The following is a 23,404-nucleotide window of genomic DNA, read 5'->3' as shown; positions in this document are numbered from 1 at the left end:
TTTCTCTTTCGAAAATTTGAAAAAGCATCTAGTTGTGATGTGCAACAACAACCAATCATCAGAATAAATCTGCATACAATATTATTGTAAGTACGAGTTTTCAATTTTTATTTCGCACCTACGCAGTTGATGATTTTTTTTTTTTTGTGCAATTATGTCCACTTCTTTTGTACTATTGCTACGACAGTCGAGTGAAATGAATATGAAGGTATACCGGATACTTCTAGCAACTTTTTTATGCCTTGGATACCTATATGGGCTTTTAGGCATTACCAACTACCATTTTGCTCCAATTTTAAGTGCCTATTTCAAGTTTTTTAAATGCCTTTTTGCCTGCCTATTTTTGCATTTTTTATTGCCTGAAATTCCGGGCTTTACTTATAACATAACAGACTAACTAACATAACAGAACACGTAAAAAGTCAGATTTTTCCGAGACTTGTTATCATTATATACTTCTTCCATACTAATATTCTTACTTCTTGTATACGATAAAAATGTCATGAAAAACGGAACAGACTTCTGAAGGCTTCTTTACTCTCAAGCTTAATATTTTTTTTCTTTTTACAACGTTTAAATTAGTTAATTAATTATACGTTTAAATAGTTATTCTATAATCTAGAACATCGCAAATTTTTTTACACATTTGTTGTCCTGATTCTCAGTTGCAATGGATGTCATATAAAAAGCAGTACTGCAATATGTTTTTAATATATAATATGTTAAGTAAAAGATGTTTTTAAAAAAAAGTAGTAGAAAATAACGCGTAATATAAGTAGATAATTTCTAATGTGACTATTGATTTAAAGGAAATCATTCTCGCAACAGCAAGTTGTGTTAAGGCACCATAATTTCGTCACTAACAACATGATTGTGGTAAGAAATTTTTTACACATTTGTTGTCCCGATGATCAATTGCAATGGATTAGTCATATAAAAAGTGGCTTCTGCAGAATACTGAATACATTGCAACAATCATGATGTTGCAATGACAACAATCATGACACATTGCAGCAATTTAAAAACATAGTTTAAAAAAAAGTAGTAGAAAATAACGCGTAATATAAGTAGATTATTTCTAATGTGACTATCGATTTAAAGGAAATCGTTCTCGCAACAGCCCGTTGTGTTAAGGCATCACAATTTCGTCACCAACATGATTGTGGTAATGTGGTCAACACTACGCACAGGCCGCCTTTACTTCCCAGACAAGCTCGTACTAATCGATCTGAGGCTAGGTGGGCGCCGTCAAAGAGGATCGAACTCCAGTTCTTCGCAATGGCAGTTCTGTTAGCCGTGGTGGCACAGAGGATACAGAGATATCACCTTCCAATGAGGTGAACCAGGTTCGAATCCCATCCATGGCTGGTTGATAAAAAATTCCGAACCCAACTGGCGCCAACCATAGTGCTGACGTAAAATATCCTAAGTGGTAGACGGATCATGGGTCAGAGTCTTCTTGCTGTCAGGCAAACCATGGGAGGTTTTCCTTTCCATGTAATGCAAATGCGGGTGAGTTCCATCAAAAAGTCCTCCACAAAGGCAAATCTCTGCCAATACTTGATCCAGGAGTTCCCTTGTCTTCTGAATTGGGTTCAAAATTTCAAGGCTACGGAGTTGATCCTCAGTAGTCGTAAACCCGAAATTGTTGGCTGTTCAATGACAATTATTTAAAAAAAGAAATGACAGTTCAGTGCCATAACCACTAAGTTATAATGACTTGATTATCACTTAAAATATAGCAATCACACAATTTCTGATCAATACATAATTACTTATGTTGTTACTATATTTTTGTGATAAAAGATATATATAAAAGCTTTCGTTTCACCAAAATAATTTTTTTTAAATAACTGAATTACTACTTTTCTTTTTTTAAATCTATGAAGAGAACAAAAGTCTTGCAGATTAATGAGGTAAAAAACTCAGGACTGCTTATTCCCCAGAGAAAAAGCTGATAGTAAGACCAATGAATAACTACACTGGTGGACAAAATTAAGACAACATCAGAATTGGACACAGCTTCAATGGGCTAATGTTCTCTTCATCGATGAGTCCAGATTCAGTCTACAGCCTGATTCTGGATGATTATTGATATGGAGGGAACCTGGAACCCGATACCATCCCAGCAACATTATCGAAAGGGACCATTATGTTGGTGGAGGACTCATGGTTTAGGCAAGGATCATGCAAGATACCCGCACACCTCTCCATGTGTTTGACAATGGTTCTGTGAATGCCCAGAGGTACAGGCAGGTCCTAGAGCCCTATGTGCGTCTTTTCAGGGGCGCTGTTGGCCCTGATTTCATTTTTATGGACGACAACAAATGGTTCTCATGGTTGATGAGTATCTGGAAAGCGAGGATATTCAAATAATGGATTGGCCAGCTAAATCCCCTGACCTGAATCCTATTGAACATGCTTGGGATGCTCTTGGGAGAGCTATTGCGACGCGCCAACCTCCCCCAGAACCATTCTGGAGTTAAAGATTGCTCTGGTGGAAGAATGAGAGGATCTCCCACAAGTGATCCTTAACTCCCTTATTAACAGCATGCATACTCGTTGCGCATGCTGTCTGTCTGTCAGGGGTGACCATACACCATACTAGATGCAACACACACTGTACAAGCCTCGCTTTTATTGTCATCTTTTATCCTTAAGTTCAGACTACATTGGATTTATTGGCAATAGGTCTTGCCAGTGAATGGCACTTTCACTTTTGTTTTGCATACTTTATTATCATGGAATAAGCTATATCCATACCAAATTTCATTTATTTATATTCAGTATTTTTTGAGATATTTGGGAAAATGTCTTCCATCTCTCAATTTTGTCCACCAGTGTAGCTTGCTTTATGACAAAAAGAATCATGGCTACCAAGACTTATTAAAAGTTGAACTACATATATAAATACCAGACCATTTCCTTTACTAGAAAAAAGCTGTTAATATGTCTTGGAAACCAGATAGATTTAATCCAGGCTAAAACAAGCTAGAAATGAAATAATTTTACTAACAGTTTTTTCTCTTTTCTAAGGTACAAACAGCATTGGAGCTTACATCCACTTTTTTAACCCTTACAAAAACCTTGAATGAATAAGTTTATTTTACTACTAGAAAGAAAAGTTTTTCGCAAAATTTATAAAAATTGAAAGATAAGAGCAATGTCACCATTTTAGATAAATCACAAAGCATCCTGAAAAAATAACCTCATGGGGAAAATATTTTAGCTCTACCATCTTCATTAATGTCCATATTTATTATTTCCAAAACGTAAGACAGGCAAATCAAAATTGCTTACTCATAATTTGTGTTGTAGAGATAGTTATGCAAGCTTCCCCTATGTGTATTAATTATATAGATTAATAATATATATATATATATATATATTAATAATATATATATATTAATAATATATATATTAATAATATATATATTAATACATAATATATATATTAATATATATATATTAATACATAATATATATATTAATAATATATATATATTAATAATATATATATTAATAATATATATATATTAATACATAATATAAATATTAATAATCAATAGTTAGAAAACAATTTATTTCATAACACGGGCAAATGTGTGTGAGGGTGTGCAATTGCCGATTAGCCACGGTGAAAGATTTATTCATATATTTTCGTTGATTAAAAAAATTCATGTATGAAGTTGATAGGATTGAATATGCTTTAATCTCAAAAGTATGATTTTTTTTCTCCCCTAAATGAAAGTAAAAAGAAAGCTAACACTAAAAACTATCAAAGTTTTTTATAAGAAAAAACTGTAAAAAAAAATAAAGAAAAGTTTAAACAAGAAAAAAAAATAACAATGGGGTTATCAACAATTTTTTTATTATAATTACAACACATTTTTTATGAAATAACACACAATGATAAGTTCAAACACTATGTACATATATTTATCACACATTCCCATAATATGAACACTTTTTTCACTCTCAGTGGCTAAATGCTGGAATTTTGACTATTTTGATCTTAAAAATATGTTTCTGAAAAAAGTAAAAATGAAATGCATTTACAAAATACAGTACCGCTCAAAAGTATCAGCACACCTAGAAACTTATAAAAAAAATGGCAAAATTCAAAGTGTCATAACTTCTTTAAAAATGATTAAAAATGCTTCTGCTTAAGCTCATTTTGAAGCTTAAAATCTCTACTTTTATGCACTCTAATTGTTTTTAATTAATATATTTTGCAACTATGTACAATTACACTCTAAACAATCATAAATTGTATTAATTTTTTGTGAAGTTTGACGCGATGTACGGGCACAAAGGGGTTAGATATTGATAATTTTTATTATACCATTGAAATATTTGGACTTTTAGCTTTCATTTAAAAAAAAAATTCCAAAAAAACATGTTTTTTGACGAAGTTATTGTCAAATAAAAAGAAGGTTTTTCTTCAGAATTTAATGATTTTTCAGCAATTATAATGAATTTTAGTGTAATTATAATATGATGTGAAAAATTTTTAATTAAAATAAATTAAAATTTAATATTTCTCGATAATATTATTTCATAATTTATTATAACAATTTTAACTTTTTTGGGGGGAAATATAATAATGAAATAAGAATCAACGTTTACAATTTAATATTTTGAAATTTATTTTTTCTGAGAAAAGTACGAAAAAATAAATTTCAAAATATTAAATTGCAAACGTTGATTCTTATTTCATTATTATATTTTCCAAAAAAAAAAGTTTAAATTGTTATAATGAATAATGAAATAATATTATCGAGAAATATTAAATTTTAATTTATTTTAATTAAAAAATGTTCATATATTATAATTACACTAAAATTCTTTATAATTGCTGTAAAATCATTAAATTCTGAAGAAAAAAAAACCTTTTTTTAATTTGACAATAACTTCGTCAAAAAACATGTTTTTTTGGAATTTTTTTCTTTTAAATGAAAGTTAAAAGTCCAAATTTTTCAATGATATAATAAAAATTAACAATATCTAACCCCTTTGTGCCCGTACATCGCGTCAAACTTCACAAAAAATTAATACAATTTTCCATGATTGTTTAGAGTGTAATTGTACAAAGTTGCAAAATATATTAATTAAAAACAATTAGAGTACATAAAAGTAGAGATTTTAAGCTTCAAAATTAGCTAAAGCAGAAGCATTTTTGATCATTTTTAAAGAAGTTATGACACTTTCAATTTTGCCATTTTTTTATAAGTTTCTAGGTGTACTGATACTTTTGAGCGGTACTGTATGAGATAAACTGGTCTTGGAAAAAAAAAGGAAAACTTTTTGAAATAATATACACTATATTTATATAAATAGTAATAAACTTGTCTAAACTTTTTTTCACTACAGTTTATGCTAATTTAACTAATCTCATAAACAAAATGTGCCATTAAACAAAAGACTTGTCCAATTTGTTTCATATAAAAATAAAATGAAATTTTTAAATAACAACAAATAGTGAGGGAGAAAGTAACGGCAGAATTAAGAAACTTTAACAGTCTAATTCAAATGTTTTCAACTAGTAGAGAAATATTTAACAAAAAAATTATTTTATCCTATTTTAGCATATAATTTATCAAAACATAAGATTATGATTACAACAGTTAGCTTGTAAAGGATAATCTTCTAAAGTTATGAGTTTTTTCAGTATTATAACCAAGTTATAATTTAGTAGTATATTTGATAAGAATAAGAGTAAATAAAATAATGTCAAGGGGAAAATGTGATTTTTCCTGATGCAATAATACAAACAAAAATATATTCCTACTACCAATTAATAATTCTCATCTTTTTTAAAATTTTCAGAAATTAAAATTAGATTTAACAGAAGTTCTTTTCTTTAAAAACAAAAATGTGTCTATTTAGAAATTTTTCAAAATTAATTTCAAATTTATAGAAGATAAAATTTAATTGCATTTTGTTGTATTTAATTTTAAAGTGGAATTAAGGTTTCTCAAAAAAAATCAATACAAAAGCTTGAAACTGTAATATTGCAAAGTATATTGTAATAATATCCAAAAGCATTACAAAGGTTTTTTTCCGCATATAATTCTATAAAATTACAACATGCACTATTAAATACTATTAAATAGCTAAAAATACAAAAACACCTTCCAGAGTTTCTTTAAATCTAGACTAATAATTTATTAAAAGTAGTTTACTTTTAAATTAAAAAAAAAAAAAAAAAAAAAAAACATTTTTTTAAATTTAAAACATTTTAAATTTAAAACATGAAAACTAAAAAGTATGAAATGAGATGTTTCACTGATATATAAGGCACATGACTAGGAAAAGACTGCCTCCTTAATTATAAAACTAAGCAATTTTTTTTCCTGTAGAAGGACTTTAAAACCTAAAATACAGCAAAAAGTTTTCATGACAAATGCTTTAAATTATTCCAATTTGGTAAAATATATCGGAAAAATAATTTCAAATAGGAAAAAAAAAAGTTTTTAAAAAGGAAATTCTATTTTTTAGCAAATGAGATATTAATAGAATGAGTTGGTGACAATTTGTAACCCTGAAGGGCATTTTTAGCACATTCAGCTGAGGCCACATCATCAAATTCAACGAAGGCAATCTCTTCTCGGCTAGAAACAGTTCTAATTTCTCTAAATCCAGAAAATCTGAAGGAAAAGAAAAATCAAAAAAAAAAATATTAAAAAATTTTCAAATTAATTGGATAAGTAACATAACAAAAATCAATTTTATGCAGCAACTAAGAAAAAAAGGAAGAAAAAAAGAAGCATGAGGCAGTACCAAAATAAATATGAAAATGACAACAGCAAAAGATTTTAAAAAATAACGTAATAAAAATCTTGATATCAAAATGTAGAATGAAATAATAAAGGAAAATTATACCAAGTTAACAACTCCAAAATCTGGCTTAAAAGCCAGATTTTGAAGATCAATTGAATATAAATTAAAGTCAATTCCAAATAAAACGACTGAGCAGCAATTACAGAATGACTATTCATTTGTATGAATCAATAAAATGTATTTAGACAAAATATTTTTCTCTATTTGTAATCTTAAAAACCCAGTATTTACATTAAACATAACAAAATTTAAGTTTAACAAAATTTAAGTTTTCATTCGAAATAAAACCAAACAACTCCTAAGTTGCTGAACTCATCAACCAAAATTAATTGAAAAATTACCCCCCCCCCTTTACATGTCCCCTTAAATTGTGTTTTAAAACACACTGCTTTAATGTCTCTTAAACTAAAGAGCATCATATTTTAGTTAAGTGTTACAGAAAATAAACTTCCCTCGAAAGTTTCATGTTTTGGAAATGTCGGTTTTGCATATCATAAACCTGTATATCAAGACACTCATTTTATGCATACTTTAAGGCTTTAGCTAATAATGGCTTTGTTGACCGCAAATGAAAGGTACACTAGTTGGTTGCTTTTAAAAATACTACTAAATCAAAAATGAAGTATTGGAACACAAACAGAGTGCGAAGCCAAATATTTCAACAAAAAATAAGCACCTTTTAAGCACTAAAAGAATATTTGTAAGCACTATATACATTAACAAAATGCAAAATAGTCTTCATAGACTTTTCATGATCATAAAATAACTAGTTTCTGACAAAAAAACAATTTTCTTGATTATATTAGCCACCATAAAAATATCGAGAGATTTTTGGGTTCGATTTCTGAGAGGGGGGAATGAAGCCTGAAATTGAGAATATCATGCAAATTGCAGCAGAGTTGCACATGAGAGTGCAAGAAAGTCACCGAACCCAGATAGGTATACGTACATGCGGACCCGCAAGTATTTCATCAAACATGTCAAATGATTGGCACTTTCATACGCTACGGACCGAGGGTATGCCAAAATGCATTGCTTTTTAATGAATTGTGAAGAGGTTGAATAGAACAATGTAAAAATCATGCTTTTGCATAATAAATGGTGAAAATCAACATGGTAAAGAAAAAAAATCTCATTTTTGAAAAGGAAAAATTAAGCACTTTTCAAAAACAACATTTAACAAACAAAAGTCTAACAACAAAAGTCTACATTTTTGAACATTTCTCAAGGTTGCCACTCAAATCTAAAAATAATGCTTTAGTAAATGAAATAGTTTAATATAACTGAAAATATCATGCTTAAATATCCCATAGACCAGTGTTCCCCAACCCCCGGTCCGCGGATCAAATGGTACCGGGCCGCCCATTCCATTAAAACTGAATTTAAATTCCTAGGTTTATACCCCAAATAAAAAATATCTGTGCTCCATTAAAATTTTATTTATTTAAAAAAAGTGGCCCCCGAAAGTAGTGACATAAATATTTTAATGTTTGTAATGTATCATTGTCTCCGATTACCCCCAGATGGAATCGTCTCATTGCAAAGAAACAAGCTCAGGGTTCTCATTGATTTAACGTTCTAGTAAGTTAAAATGTTAAATCACTTTATATTTATATTTTGGTGCAACTGTATTTTATTTTGATGACATGTTTAAACACAATTAAATTAAAATAATCTAAAATGTAAACAATCAACGCCCCCCCCCCAGTGGGCCGCGGTAAAATTATTAAACGGTGTCAGGTCCGCGGTGATAAAAAGGTTGGGGAACACTGCCATAGACTACCCTTTGAGAGGTAACCATTTTTAAAAGACGAAAATAAGAAACAAAATTCTCTGCATTTTACTAGTTTGTAAAGAAAAACTCAAAATTTCCTTAAATTCTCTTTGTTATTTTAGGTGATTTTTAAACTCCCTGTATTCTCCGGGTTTTCCCTGTTCTTGCTGCAGAGTGGCAACCTTGTTTCTGCAATTAAAGATCCCTTAAAAATTAATAGTAAATGTAATGAAGTAAATAACAAAACTATTTGTCACATATGGCTGACCATCAATATTTTGTGAAATGAAAAATAAATGAATAAATTATAAAATAAATAAATTTATAACGCATTAATCATAAATGTGATAATTTTAATTGCAATGTGAATTAACTGTTATGCAGGGGTAGCAGCAAATATTTTTAAAATTTTAGGGTCATTTTAGGAACTTTTTTCAACAAATTTTAGGGTCATTTTAGGAACTTTTTTCAACAAATTTTAGGGGTAATATATGATTTTGCTAGGATAAAAACAGATCACACGGTAATTTATTACATAACAGAAGATTATTCTTATTCATCCATACATATCATAAACAGCCATAAAATAGCAAGCCATAAAATAAAGCTCTGAAATTTATTAAGTCAAGAATGAAATCTCTAAAGTGTAAAAATGAAATTTCAACTTTACATATTATGTATCAAAAATTAAGTGCATAATTCAGGCACAGACAAAAGTGAGAATAAATCAAGAGAAAAAATAAATGAACACTAACTTGGAAAAATTAAATATACTTCTAAAACAATTCGTAAATTAAAATGCAACGCCACATAAAAAATTAAGGAATATTTGAATGAAATTTTACGAATTTAAAATTATTAAAAGCGATATATTAAAAAAATTCACAATTTCATTTCTTTCCTATTCCTATCAGATTTTGTATACAGAAAATGATAGAATCATTTATAAAGTAAAAATATACCATATAAAAACTGTATCAACATAAATATTAACAAAAATAATACTGTCTTAAATTGTATATACTTTAAACAATTTATATTCTCATATCTCTCATACTTATATGTACACACAGAAAAGTTTCCAAAATTTAATATCAGATAAAATTGAAGGAAATCATGACAAAAATATTGCTAACTAAAGTTACATATACTGTAAACAATTCCCTTTCTCATCCTCTGCGATGCTTATATAAGCAATAAAAGTATTAAAAAAAATAGTTCGAAAAATCAGAACAAATAATCTGCATACCTTTAATTAAAATTATTACCGTAAATTAAAATTCTATTTCGATTCTTTAGTAATTTTTTAAAAAAGGAGCCTTCCTCTCTAAAATAGAATACTTTTTTTATTTGATTTTTATTTAATTTTTACCTTCTTAATCAAAACTTTATTATTACCCTTTACCTTACCTTATTAAGAAAAACTATTGTGCGATATTATTAGATTTCAAATCAGCAATTTATATTAGAAGTTATAGAAAAACAAATTAATTATGATCATTTTGCTAATATATTCTTGATATGATTTGTGAGATTCCTTTACTGCCCTCAATAGCGTTGTGGTGATCTTCAACACTCCTCCATAATTTCAAATGGCATCTTTGATTAGTCGAAGAGACATAATAGTATTCTCATGGTGACTCACATTAAGCATTGCTTTATTTATCGAAAAGCATCTCTCAGGATCAGAATTCCCATGTGACAAAATTAAAAGTTTTAATTAATGTAGTTAAATTCTTAAATTTTAGATTATTGCTTTTTTATTTATATTTAGCCTATAACTCTAACTTTTTAGGAACACCAACAAACTTTTATCAGATTTTTAGGAATTTTAGGGTTTGCACATAGTTTTATGAATTTTATGAATTTTAGGGGGAATGCAACCCCTGGTTATGTTTCTTGATTAGTTTTATTTGCTTATTAAAAATATTTTTACTTATTATTATAATAATATTAATAAATGACAATAAAATAGTTTTGGAAAAAACAGTTATGTAAAACTATGATACAAATTCTTAACTATTTACAATAATGTTAAAAATTGAAATATGTATCACCATAAATTTAAAAGTTTTTAATAGCGAAGCAGCAGCCAATACAAAAGGCACCATGACAATCAAGGCAAAGTTACCAAGTTATTTTGGGGACTCTAAATGTCAGAAATACAGGGGTCAAATCTTTCAACCAAAAATATGCACCTTTTAAGTACTTTTTAAGCACTGCATTCATTAACAAAATGCAAAATAATTTTCAAAGACTTTACATGATCATGATAAAATAACTAATTTTTGACAAAGAACTCTTTTCTTGATTATAATAGATAATGATCAAGAGATTTTTTGGTGCGATTTCAGAGGGTGGAAAACGAAGCCTGATATTGAGAATATCTTGCAAAATGCAGCAGAGTTGCACACGAGAGTGCAATAATCTCCCCCGACCCAACTTAGTAGACGCAAATGCGGACTAGTAAGTATTTCATCAAACATAAAAAATGACTGGGGCTTTCATACGCTATGGACCAGCGGTAAGCCTAAATGGATTGAGTTTAAATTAATTGTGAAAATGTTGAATAGAACAATATGAAAAGCTTGCTTTTGCATAAAAAATGGTAAAAACCAACATGGTAAAGAAAAAAAAAATTCGAACCACTTTTTTAAAAACACCCAATGAAAAAGCAACTTCAAGGGCTTTTAAAAAACAAAAATAAGCACCTTTAAAAAATTTTATGCACTTGTCACAATTATATGAAAAATTAAAACTTACCTTCCAAATAAAGTACTCAACAGCATTTCATTTGTATCAGGAGGCAAATTCGTCAAGAAAAGAATGTTATTAGAAGGTGGCTCTACTTGTACTGGAAATACATACATCAGGGGTCTGTTTAGGTTTTTCTGAGAAGTACCTATTTTGTGAAAATTTAGACATAATTTTTTAAAATTAAAAATTATATTAAAAAAGCAACACAAAAATATGGTAAAAATACGGATTTATCGCTTCTTACGGAATACAAAAATAAAGTATTTTGTGAAACTACGGTGTTTTTCCTAAAGCTGAATTTGCGAAGGTACAGCTAAACGATAGTAAATGTGGCCTGGACAGACCTCTGTACATAGATAAGAAACCAAGGAAAATTATTAGCAAAACAGCAAAAAAATAAAATTTTTAAAAAAATCTTAAATCTTTTTAAATATTCAATGAAAATATATTTAATGATATAAATTATATATTGTGAGAAGATTTGAAAAACTATAACTGCACATGGGTAGAAATTAAGAAAATTTAGTCCACAGGACCAGTAACTAACGATATAACAACCATGTTTACATTCAGAGCTCATTCTAGGCAGAAAAAAAAGGGCAGGGTGCAAAAGTTTCAAAAAAGGGCATTATTATTCTAAAAAAGGAATAATTTCTTTCCATGGGCCTTACATGTTCTATTAAAAAACATTGTCAATTAGTAAAAGAAAGAAAAAGAATTTTTAGTTTTCTAAAAGTAGCAAAGCAATCATATTAATTACTAATTTTTATTAATAAATTAATATATATATATTGAGTTAATTAGCTTAGTAATTTATTTAAAATGCATGCATATATTAATAAAATAATAAATGTAGGTTTTTAAGTGTCTGTAGTTATGATTTATTAATTAAAATTATTAATAATTATTATGGTTTAATGATAGTGGAAGTAACTGCAAACTTTCAAAGACAAGTGCAACAAGAGGGTGTGATGGCTATTTTTCCTTTCCTGTATAAATCTATGTATTGACAGCAATGACAAACTAAATAAAAAGAGTTGAAAATAACAAAAATTTAAGAAATCCATTGTAGAGTTTGGGGGGAGGGGAATAAAAGGCTGAGGAAAGAAAGAGCAAAAAGGGTATGGAGTCTATTACATCAGGGCACTAATTTACTTCAGGAGCAACAGGGTGGATTCTTTTGACTAAAAGGGCAGCAGGGTTGGGCCCTGTCTTCAATGCCTAGAATGAGCTCTGTTACATTTTCACTAGTCCATTTACATGCAATATCATATTTTTTTACAAAAAAAGTTTATGTATTTAACAGTGGCGTAGCGAGGGGGGAGCAAGGGGGGGCATCATCCCCCGGGCGCTACTCACAAAGGGGCGCCAAATGGTCAGCAAAACAAAAAAAATTGTTGGATAATTTTTATTTTTATTATAATTTATTTCTGCAAAAAATATTTTATATTTAGTGCCAGTGAAATATAATAAATGTTAATTCGTAAATAAAAAGGAACACTAATCAAACTGTAATAATATATTCATAATAGAAATGACACGTCTTTTCTAATGGCTGGATACATGTCCGACATGTCCGGATACATGTCCGGACACATGTCGGACTCGACCTGTATCTGTCAGCACTTCCTTATGGCATCTACGCTGTGTGGTTACATATATTATCTCCAAATATTTGCACTGTACAAAAATCGTTTGTATGTTTGTACAGTGTATAATACAGATTTCAATGGAATAGAACTCTTTATCGAAGAATGTGACTGTAAAATGTTACTCCTTTGTAGAAAAGAAATTGAACTTAAAACTCCATTAGAATTTCTTACTCTTATAATCCCGTATGGAGAAGATGTTTTTCCAAACCTGAGAGTGGCACTTCAAATACTCCTGACTATCTCAGTATCAATTGCTAACTGCGAATGGTCATTCAGGAAATTAAAATTAATTTTGACATATCTACGATCAACGGTGGGACAAGATCACCTAAGTGACCTGGCATTTTTAAGTGTGGAAAGAGAAAAATTTGAAATGATCAACTTTGATGATATTATTGATAAATTTGCTTCATCAAAAGCGGAAAATTTACACATAGTAATTAGTTTTATAATTGTATTATAATCATATTATTAAATATATGTATCTCCTTAGAGATAATAAATATTTACTTTTTTATTGTTTTTGCGTGTTTTTAAAATATTTCTTTATAAATATGTAAAATAAATAATAGGTATCTTATGAACTAATTCTAGATGATCATATACATTTCAAAGTCTAGTCTTGTTTTCTCAACTACATTTTTTGTCTCAAATTTAATGCCTAACTTGAGTCTATGACTTTATTAATTCTACTTTATTTATTTATTACTTTGCGAGTATATTTTACTTATAATATTAAATGGATTTCGAATGGGGGGGGCGCTAAAAAGGTATTGTGCCCCGGGCGCGAGTTAAGCTCGCTACGGCACTGGTATTTAAATTGTTCAAGAAATACTATGAAATAAACAAATCTAAAGGTAAAATTAAGAAGTTCAAAATTTTAACTGCTCTCCTGTCTCTGTCGAACTATTTATCAGGAATTTTTTGTCCCTTTCTTACTTAAAAATTTGTTGCTTTAAAATGTGTTTCTTATTTTAATTTGTAGTATTCTCATCCATAATTAGTTTTAGACTTAATTCATATTAATGAATTCAAATGTATTTATATTTCCAACATAACTAATTTTAAATCCATATCCAAATTAATTTGATTTAAATTTAAGCTATAAAACTACATACATCTTTTTACACTTTACGTTTTTTTTCTTTTTCAGCCTCAGGCTTTCTTCAATTTCTTAAGGCTTTAAACCAATTTGACACTTTTCTTGTCCAAGAGACTTCCTATAAACTCCCATATCACTATAAGCGCCATACAATTAATTCAATAATATATAGGATATAAAAAGTCGTACTAAAGAGCGGAAGAGGTGGGGGAATCTAAACCAATTTAAGAATATATAGGATATAAAATGTCTTACTGGAGAGCGGAAGAGGTGGTGGAATCGAAACTAAGTGCTGATTTGGAGCTGGAAGATTAATATTTGAAGACTTGTTTGTTGCTTGATGTGATGGTTGAAGGGCATTATTCGGACTATCTGGATTATGGACAAAGCTTTTTTCCTTAATGCTGGCTTCCTTTTTATTAATTCTATAAGTAGTAGTAGTTTTTTCCCTTTTAATGTAGGTTCCTTTGATCTTGGCTATGCAATCAGAGTCAGTTTTAGCCAACTGTATCTTCTACCAAAATAACTTCAGATTAATAACACCATTAGCATAGCACTTCCAGGTTAAAGGAGCTCCTAACACAGTAGCAACAGATGCGATTTTAATATACTATTATGATAATCCCTGTGGCAGAATATTAGAGTTCTTGCAGAAAGATTTTTCTTTTGAAAAGTATTAAAAAATTTACTTTTTATTCCTACAGAAATTTACATGTAATATTTAAATCATGCATTTAGATGAACACATTTTTATGCCCTCAATTTACGCAGATATCTAGTATCATAAATCGATGCAATGTTTCGATTGTATTTTCGGCAGTTACTGATTTTCACATGGATTTTAAATATTCTGATACATTTCAAACAATATGGAAAATTCCAATCGTGCATTGAGTATTTACTTTTTAATGCAATATTTCTATTGAATTTTTGGCAGTTATTACTGTTGATTTTCACATAGTTGTTAAACTTTATTTTTTTAAAAATACGATATTATATATTACAACAATCTAGTCTTGAAACTAAACACGCATTTGATGAAACCGATTCGCGTGATTTCGTCATTGCTTTTCGTTTTTCTGCAATTATTGCTACGGACTTAATAATTTTTAATTATTTTTTTATTGTGATAATTATTTACAAAATGTGAAGAAGGAAATAATATCACACATAATATTGGAATAAAAAATTCTTACGTGTTCAATTAAAAACAAATATATATAATTTTGTTAACACAGCGCTTGTTATTTTAAATTAGTAACACATATGTTATTATTAAAAGTATGTTGCAGAAAGATATTAGTGCTAGAGAATTCTGCCACAGGAATGATAACTAAATATCTGTTATGAAATCATACCATTTATTAATAAATAATTATAAACTTTAATTTATTTAATGTCATATTTCTTCTAGCTTCATCAATTGAGCAGCTAAAGTTTGAAATTGAAACAAACAATTTTGGAACTGCTTACTGCTATAGTTTGCACAATATTTAGGAGCTCCAGTAACATAGAAGTAACATAATATTTAATTAAATATTAAAAGAAAATTACAACAAACGAAACAACATTTATTAGGGATATAAATGTACTTAATTTCACCCTGATTTGAATAACTACAAAAAAAAATCTAATAATTTTTTAAATTTCCATAATAAAAGTTGTTGTGTTATGCACTCAAGTTACAGTTCACCTGAAAGGGACCTATGGTCAACACCACCATGCCATAGATTTCTATGAAAATTTTTACTAAAAACGTAAAATGCTGAAAAAAGACTAAAATAATTTTTCAAGACTATTTACGAACGAATTTTGGTGTTAATAAAGAGGAAAATGTGAGAACTAAGTAATGTGTAACTATTAAAATGCCGCAAATATGTGTACATAATAATATAAACATAAGTTTTTATATGTTTGTATTAAAATAAATTTCAAGGGAATTTTTTCTGCAAATTTCAAGAACTTTTTACAGTGTTCAACATCTCAACAAACATCAACAAGTGAACAGCATTGCAGGTACAAAGAACAGCATTTTTTGTAATTTAGAACAACAATCGACATGGCGAAGAAAAAATCTATTTCTAGAAGATAGAAAATTAAGCACTTTTTACAAACCCTGAAATAAAAACCACCTTTAAGGGCTTCTAAAAAAATGTAAATCAAAAATAAGCATCTTTAAGCACTTCTTAAAAATGCTACACATCCTGTTAATAAAACAAATAAAAGGGCACAATTTAAAAGAAAGGACTATTTCCAAAATATTTCAAGATTATTGAAGTTAAATAATATGATTCCTTTTTTTTTTCAATTTTAATACTTTCTTAGTTTTTTAGGTCTAAATTGACTTGCTGTAACGTCTAAACTAAGAGAACTAAACTCATTAGCTTTAGGCCTTTAAGTCATTCCTTAAAAGAACAAAGTTATTATTCATTAAAAAGAAGAGTAATAGTAACAGCATCCAGTGAAAGTAGTTCATTTTGAAAATATGCCCAGGACATTTGCTTTTTACCAATTTTGTTGCATAGCACTAGATGTAATTGTGCTCCTAAGGTTGGGTACTAACATTCTCATTCATACATAAGGACTAGCATAAGCAATATATTTCCTCTAAATAGATTGTAATGCTTAATCAGAAAAAAAAAAGTAATTTAAAAGTAGAATGAAAGAAAGTTACCAAAGGTTTATCGAAGAATGGGAATCCTTGCATTGAACGCAATGCATCAATAGCACCTTTTTTCTCTTTGAAGGCCACAAATGCTTGTCCACGCATTTTTAAATTCTTTGATGCAAAAATATCAACTATATTACCAAATTGAGCAAAAACAGCTTGAAGGGCTCTCTTTAGATCTAAAAAATTAAAAACTTTTCAGCAAAAAATACTCACTTGATTATATAATAAGAAGAAGAAACTGCAGAGTAACAAGATAAATAAAAAAGCTCTTACCAAGAATTATAATAATAGCTTTACACACATGTTTTTTTTTTTAGTCCATTTATTAAAAACAGTGCAATAGAATAAAATGCACTTACCTTTTAAAATTAGCACAGTCATTAGAGAACTTAGAAATCAAAACATGCTAATGTATATTTCCTGATAAAATTTCGAAGAAGTAAAATTCTTAAGATTTCATAAAATTTCAATGCAAGGTAAGAAATTTCAATCGCCCTCTCGCCATTGACGATCAAATATTTATAAATGAGTAGGTTTCATCTTTTAAATTATTGAATTTTAAACATTGATATAACTACATTAACTAAACTTATCTAACTACATAGATTATTGTGTCTCAATCTATAATGGTACACAGAAATGCTTAGAAGTCAAGCAATGGCATCTTTCTTCTACTTGGAACAAAAAATTTTGAGTTACCCACTTTTCACTCATAAAACCATTGCTTTTGAAACATTGTAACCTTATGACAACCTTATTTTGATTTATTATTACTCTTGCAATAAATATGTATGAATTAAGTTCTTCATTCTCTTATGGTTTAGGTCGATGAAAAGTTCAACATACTACATCTGTTAAAAAATTTCACGAAAATTAAAGTGTGGAGGTGAATTTTAGCCGGGATAGTGTCTCAAATATTGAAGGACTCTGTTCTAATGTTAAATAAAATACAGCCTTTCATATCTTAAAAGGCTAGAATCTCTTCAAAAAAATAAATAAAACAGTATCCCTCTCTATATTTTGGAGTATTGGAGTTATTATAAAATATTCAAGTTTTTCTTCTTACTTACTTGGAAAGTTTATTCAAAGACTCACATATTTGACTCAAAAATTCTATGGCATAATATAATGGAAATAATTACAGCTGAACCTTGATCCATATTTATTGCTTGTATCGCCTTGTTTTAAAGGTTCAATCACAAATGCTATTTCTATAATGCTACTAATAACCGTTTAGATCGGTTTTTAAACTAGCAGATTATCACGTTTGTTGTTCAAAATATCTATGAACATTTAAAAATACTGAAATTATTTTGTAATGAGAAGTCTGTCCTGATGCTCAAATGAAGAATCAAATTAAGATTTGTTACTGTAGGGGGTTAACATCTTAAACAGTAATACAATATTTACATTTCAGTCTATAGATGAATGATTTTATTTATTTTAATTTTCCTTATTATTAATTTATAAAAGATATGACATTTTACTAATTTTTCATTTAAAAAGATTATTTCTTATAAAAATTTAGACCAAAATTTAATAAACACAAAGCTCTTCTGTTATTATAAATTGGTTGCATAAATATTTATATTATAATTTTAGTGTGGCAACGTTTGTCGCAGAAAGACAAAAAAAAATCTGCCACAGGGTTCAAGTCATCATTTATTATTTTACGTTGACACGCATTCGTTGCTTCTCGGTATCTATTGTTTGCAATAAATAGTCCTTTGAAAAAGGATCAAGGCTCTACTATACATAAAAAAGCTAAAAAATTAAAATAATAAAAAAACACACATCAAGAAAAAAACAAATGTTCATAATAGTTTATTTCATGTGCAGTTTTAATGTTGCTATTGGATCCATGACTAAATCTTTGTGTCATGCAAAAACATACCTACTTACTGATAATTGTAAATCTTCCTAAGTATGACAGTAATTACTATTTAAATTGCAAATATGATGTGCTGACAAAAATTTTGAAAAGAAATTTTTTTAAAAAGTTCCTACCAATAAAAAGTTTGCTAGGTAAATAAACAAGGAAATCCTTTAGCAGATCTCAACCAACACCAATAGCTATAAAAATAAAAAATACATAAGAATAAATGCAATTTTATTTCTATTTTTTTATTATCAAAAGGGGTGCACAACTTTTTTATGGAAAGGCCATACGAGGAAATAAATTGGCTTGCAAGAATTACAGTAAATAAATATAGTTTTTATATCAATAAACAATAACTTGAGTAATTATCCCTTAGCTTAACAAGAAAAATAGCAATTTGTCTTGATTTAAAAGACTACTTGTACATACTTACAAAAGTAAAGTTTGTCATATATAAGAAAAATTAGTTTTGCACTTATTACCTTCTTTAATAAAATTAAATAGCAAGTTTTTAACTTTTCTTTGATAAAAATATAACTTTCATTTCTGCATCAACTATTAACATGATTTATTCTTCAATAAATCCCATAGTTGCTTAAAAATAATAATGAGAATAAAAGCAAACTCGAAAAATCAAGTCTTCTCTATTTTAGCAATAATTCATAGAAAATTGAACAGAAAAAATAAAAACACAAATCTTCTATATTAATATTTTCAAAGGATGAATAATTAAATATTAAGAGTAATAAAGTTAACATAATGAAGTTATAAAATTAGAAAAAAACAAGATATCGAGCAAACCGTAATTCTGGTTTTATCAAAACACAATCATTCTGCTCTTTAACTGAAAATAGATAGGTTAAGATACCATATATTCCGGCGCGCACTTTTAATACAAAAAATAACATCGGAATTTACGGGTGAGTGGTATACGCCGAATATAAAAAATTATAGATTAAAAAATTTCAATATAGAAAAATACTTTTATTTTAAAGAAATAACATACCTTTACCTATATACTTTATTGATTTTCGTTATTACCAAAATGTCTCGCCGCAGCCCAATTTCCATTTTCTTTCGCAAATTGAATTACTTTGCATTTAAATCCAGAGCTGTGTTTGCTTCGTTTCCATTTCTACTACTAAAAACTACACTGAATTCTTAAAGCTTACAATGTTTACTTTTTAAAGGCAGGGCATCAAATGGTGCGATTGGCAGAAGAGGAATTACGTTTGGTCTCCTGATTTGTGGTATGCTTTTGAGACATACACAATAGACAGCATTCCAGAAACCCTTCCCCCCCCCTTTACTTCTGGAATGTGGGGAACAACATTCTTGCACACACCTGCACTGCTGAATAAAACAATCTCTTTTCTCAGAATCACATTATTACTCTTTCAACTCTACCCTCACATACATGTCAAATTCAGTTCTTTTATTTTTGCAAAAGATAGGGAAAAAATCTTTTTACTTACGATCTTGAAAGACGAGATATTGCACATGTACAATCCAAATTTTCGTGCGTGTTATACGAAGAGTATATCTTAATATTTAAAAATAAGTATTAAAAATTACGGGTGCACATTATGCGCCGGAATATACGGTACATAACAGGGGTCTGACTAGATTTTTCTGAGAGGTACCTATTTTGCGTAAATTTAGACATAATTTGTGAAAAATTAAAAATTATATTAAAAAACCAACACAAAGATATGGCAAAAATGATTTATCGTTTCTTAAGGGATAAAAAAATAAAATTTTAAGAAAAAGTATTTTGTGAAACTACCGTTTTTCCTAAAGGAGAATTTGTGATACTACCATTTTTCCTAAAGTTGTATTTGTGAAGGTACCGTTAAACAGTATTAAATTCGGCCTGGGCAGACCCCTGCATACAATACGATAAGTCACATGACACCACTATCTCCACACAATAAGAACAGAGTACAGAATATCCAGAGTTTTGTTAGTCATATTTTTTGAGTCAGTGTCAATTTAGTCAATATTTTTGTCATAAAACTTTTGCAGTAAAACATTAAATATAGGTTTTTCTTCTTACTAACTATTGTAAGAAGTATGTTTCAGCACACTTAGTTGAAACTGTATCATTTCTAAAATAATGAAGAAACCCTTATTCTGTCAAGACTAACTTAGTCTATACAAATTCATGAAAGTATTGGGTTTGAATAAAAACAACTATGGTTTTGTTTTTTAGAGTAGAATGGAATAAAAGGTTAGTGTATTTCATTGTAATTTTTTATTTTTCAGTTTGTAAAAAGTACATTATAATTGACAATTTTAGTTAGAAACAATGAGTACTTAAGCTATAATATTGATTTTAAATTATATTATCATCATTACAATATTTTATCAGAGTTTGAGAGTTTTGATAAGTTTGTGTAAAGGAAAAAAAAAAATCCAATTTGAACTAAAAAATCAATTTTTTAATTACTTTTTAAAAAAAAATCAAGATTTTTGAAAATTTTGATTTAAACTAGATGCAGATGGAAACTAAAGTTTTAAAAACTACTTCAAAATGTTAATTTCGAAAAATATATATATAAATAGATAGATATACACAGCACATATATATAGGTAGATGTATAGGTAGACAGATATAGATCTGTCAACCTATATATATGTACATATGTTCGAATTTTTACATTCTTTACAACAAAACATTTGCTAGAACACCACATAAGAATGCTTTATATATTGTACAAAGCATTTAATAGCTGTACGCTTTAACATTCTCATGCTCATCTGTATTTAATAATTGTAGTTCTTATAAATAAAAACCTAATAATAAAATACTTTAAGGAATAATAATAGGGAAATATCTTCGAATAATAAACATCAAGGATGAATGGTAAAGAAATAAAGTGATCTAATCTTCTCCATCATCAACAGAGTTTAATAAGAAAATATTTGAAATATTTTTAAAAACTAAATGCTGAGCTTCTTTCACAGATTTTACAACATTTCTAAAAGCAATTGTGACGGCAAATTACTAAAATGGTAAATAACAAGAATTAACATGTTAAATCTTGAAAAAAAATTTCAGTGCTAAAGAACATTCAAACATAAAGAACAAAAAATTCACAAGAGAAAATTTCTGCATATATATACATACTAAATAACAAATATTATTCAACCTAAAGTTATTATTAGAAAAGCAGAATTTTATAATAAAAGATAAATTGCTCGTTCACCTTTGATCTTAATCTTTTCATTCAAGTTATTAATGTAGATTGTATTAATGTAATCGGCATTATTCTGATGCAACATTCTTGAATTCCTTTTTTTTTTTAAAAAACTAGACAGAAGTGACATAAAATTGATAGCCTACATAAAGTGAAGTACAATCTTTTAAATAAATAAAGAGATAAAGCTCTATTACTTCTGTTCGAAGGCACCGCGATGTTGGAAATGTTTCTAAATGCCTATTTCTGTGCAAACTGATCATCGCCAATAGTTGCTAAAAATTTAAAAAAAATAATGATTCCACTGATCCCACCAGAGAGTATTTTGGCATAAAGTTAAATTTCACAGATTTTCAATTTTTATATTATACTCTATTTTTAAAAGTAATTTAAAGATTAGCATATTTTTACATGAATATTCATATCAGGTAGGAAGGTATCTTATTTACTTCGCACTCGATAGGTAGGTACCTTATTTACACCACACAAGAGCTGCACAATGGGCTATTGGCGACGGTCTGGGAAACATCCCTGAGGATGATCCGAAGACATGCTCTCATAATTTTGATCATCTGCAGAGAGGATAGCTCCCCTGCTTTGGTAACCCAACCACATGTGTGTGAAGTCGAGCACTATACGGTAAAACAGTTAAACGAGGACTGATACCGTGTATTCTCGGCCCTTACGCAGGCAGATCAAAGTGGTCACCCTCCCTCTGACTGGCTCCTTTGCTTCGGTAACCCAATGACCTGCGTGCAAAGTCGAGCACTTTACGGTAGAACAGTTTAATGAGAACTGAAACCGTGTACTCTCGGTCCCTACGCAGGCTGATCAAAGTAGCCACCCCCTTTACTGACAGCAGCCAGTGATGCTTGACTTCGGTACTCTACTGTTCAGGAGCCGTGTCTTTACGATCAGAGCACTATGGGCTAGTGGCGACGGTTTGGGAAACATCACTGAGAATGATCTGAAGACATGTCAACATTTTGTGAAACCACTTCATCTATTTGGATACAGTGGCGTAGCGAAGGGTGGGCAAGGGGGGGGGCATCATGCCCCGGGCGCTGCTCACAAAGGGGCGCCAAATGATCCGCAAAACAAAAAATTACTGGATAATTTCTTTTTATTATAATTGATTTCTGGAAAATATATTTTAAATTAGTGCCAGTGTAATATAATAAATGTTAATTCATAAATATTATTCATAATATTTAATATTTAATTCATATTAAATATTATATTAAATTCATATTCATATTAAATATATTTCAATATTTAATTCACGTCCTTGTCATCGCGCTCTGCTTAGAATAAAAATGAAATGTTATTAAATGTTGTATATAAGTTTAATGTCAGCATAAATTATATTGTATATTTCACTATATTATTACCTTTCAAGTTACCTTTCAATTCTTGGTAAGTAATAAATCAAATAAGATTACTTACTACATTTATTCGACGATTCTATTATTAAGTGAATAGAGTATGAAAAAATTTATTAACAGAAAAATTTGTTACTCTCATAT

At 28.7% G+C, this 23,404-nt stretch overlaps 1 protein-coding gene across 1 annotated transcript; it reads right to left on the bottom strand.

Moving 5' to 3' along the window:
- Nucleotides 1-5,198: 5,198 nt before the first annotated feature.
- Nucleotides 5,199-22,115, bottom strand: LOC107446769 (U1 small nuclear ribonucleoprotein A). Its single transcript, XM_043056425.3, has 5 exons — nt 21,888-22,115; nt 16,803-16,975; nt 14,384-14,642; nt 11,381-11,519; nt 5,199-6,650 (listed from the first exon to the last, which is right to left on the bottom strand). The coding sequence occupies exons 1-5, from the start codon at nt 22,006-22,008 to the stop codon at nt 6,491-6,493; spliced, it is 852 nt and encodes a 283-aa protein (XP_042912359.3). The 5' UTR covers nt 22,009-22,115; the 3' UTR covers nt 5,199-6,490.
- Nucleotides 22,116-23,404: the final 1,289 nt, after the last annotated feature.

This window comes from Parasteatoda tepidariorum, chromosome 9 (assembly GCF_982258835.1).
Source record: "Parasteatoda tepidariorum strain Cologne lab strain chromosome 9, Ptep-v5.0, whole genome shotgun sequence".
In the NCBI taxonomy this organism is placed as follows: domain Eukaryota; kingdom Metazoa; phylum Arthropoda; class Arachnida; order Araneae; family Theridiidae; genus Parasteatoda; species Parasteatoda tepidariorum.
Note: the sequence above shows the minus strand (reverse complement) of the source record. Positions and strands in the feature narration are given on the sequence as shown.

Bases quoted from the DNA above. Each gene is read 5' to 3' on its own strand.
- LOC107446769 (XM_043056425.3), bottom strand. From the start codon at position 22,008: ATGTCACTTCTGTCTAGTTTTTTAAAAAAAAAAAGGAATTCAAGAATG. The intron at 16,976-21,887 runs GTGAACGAGCAA...TTAATTTTTTAG, and splicing joins TGAAAAGATTAAGATCAAAG to ATCTAAAGAGAGCCCTTCAA. The intron at 11,520-14,383 runs GTAAGACATTTT...TTCACAAAATAG, and splicing joins ACCACCTCTTCCGCTCTCCA to GTACTTCTCAGAAAAACCTA.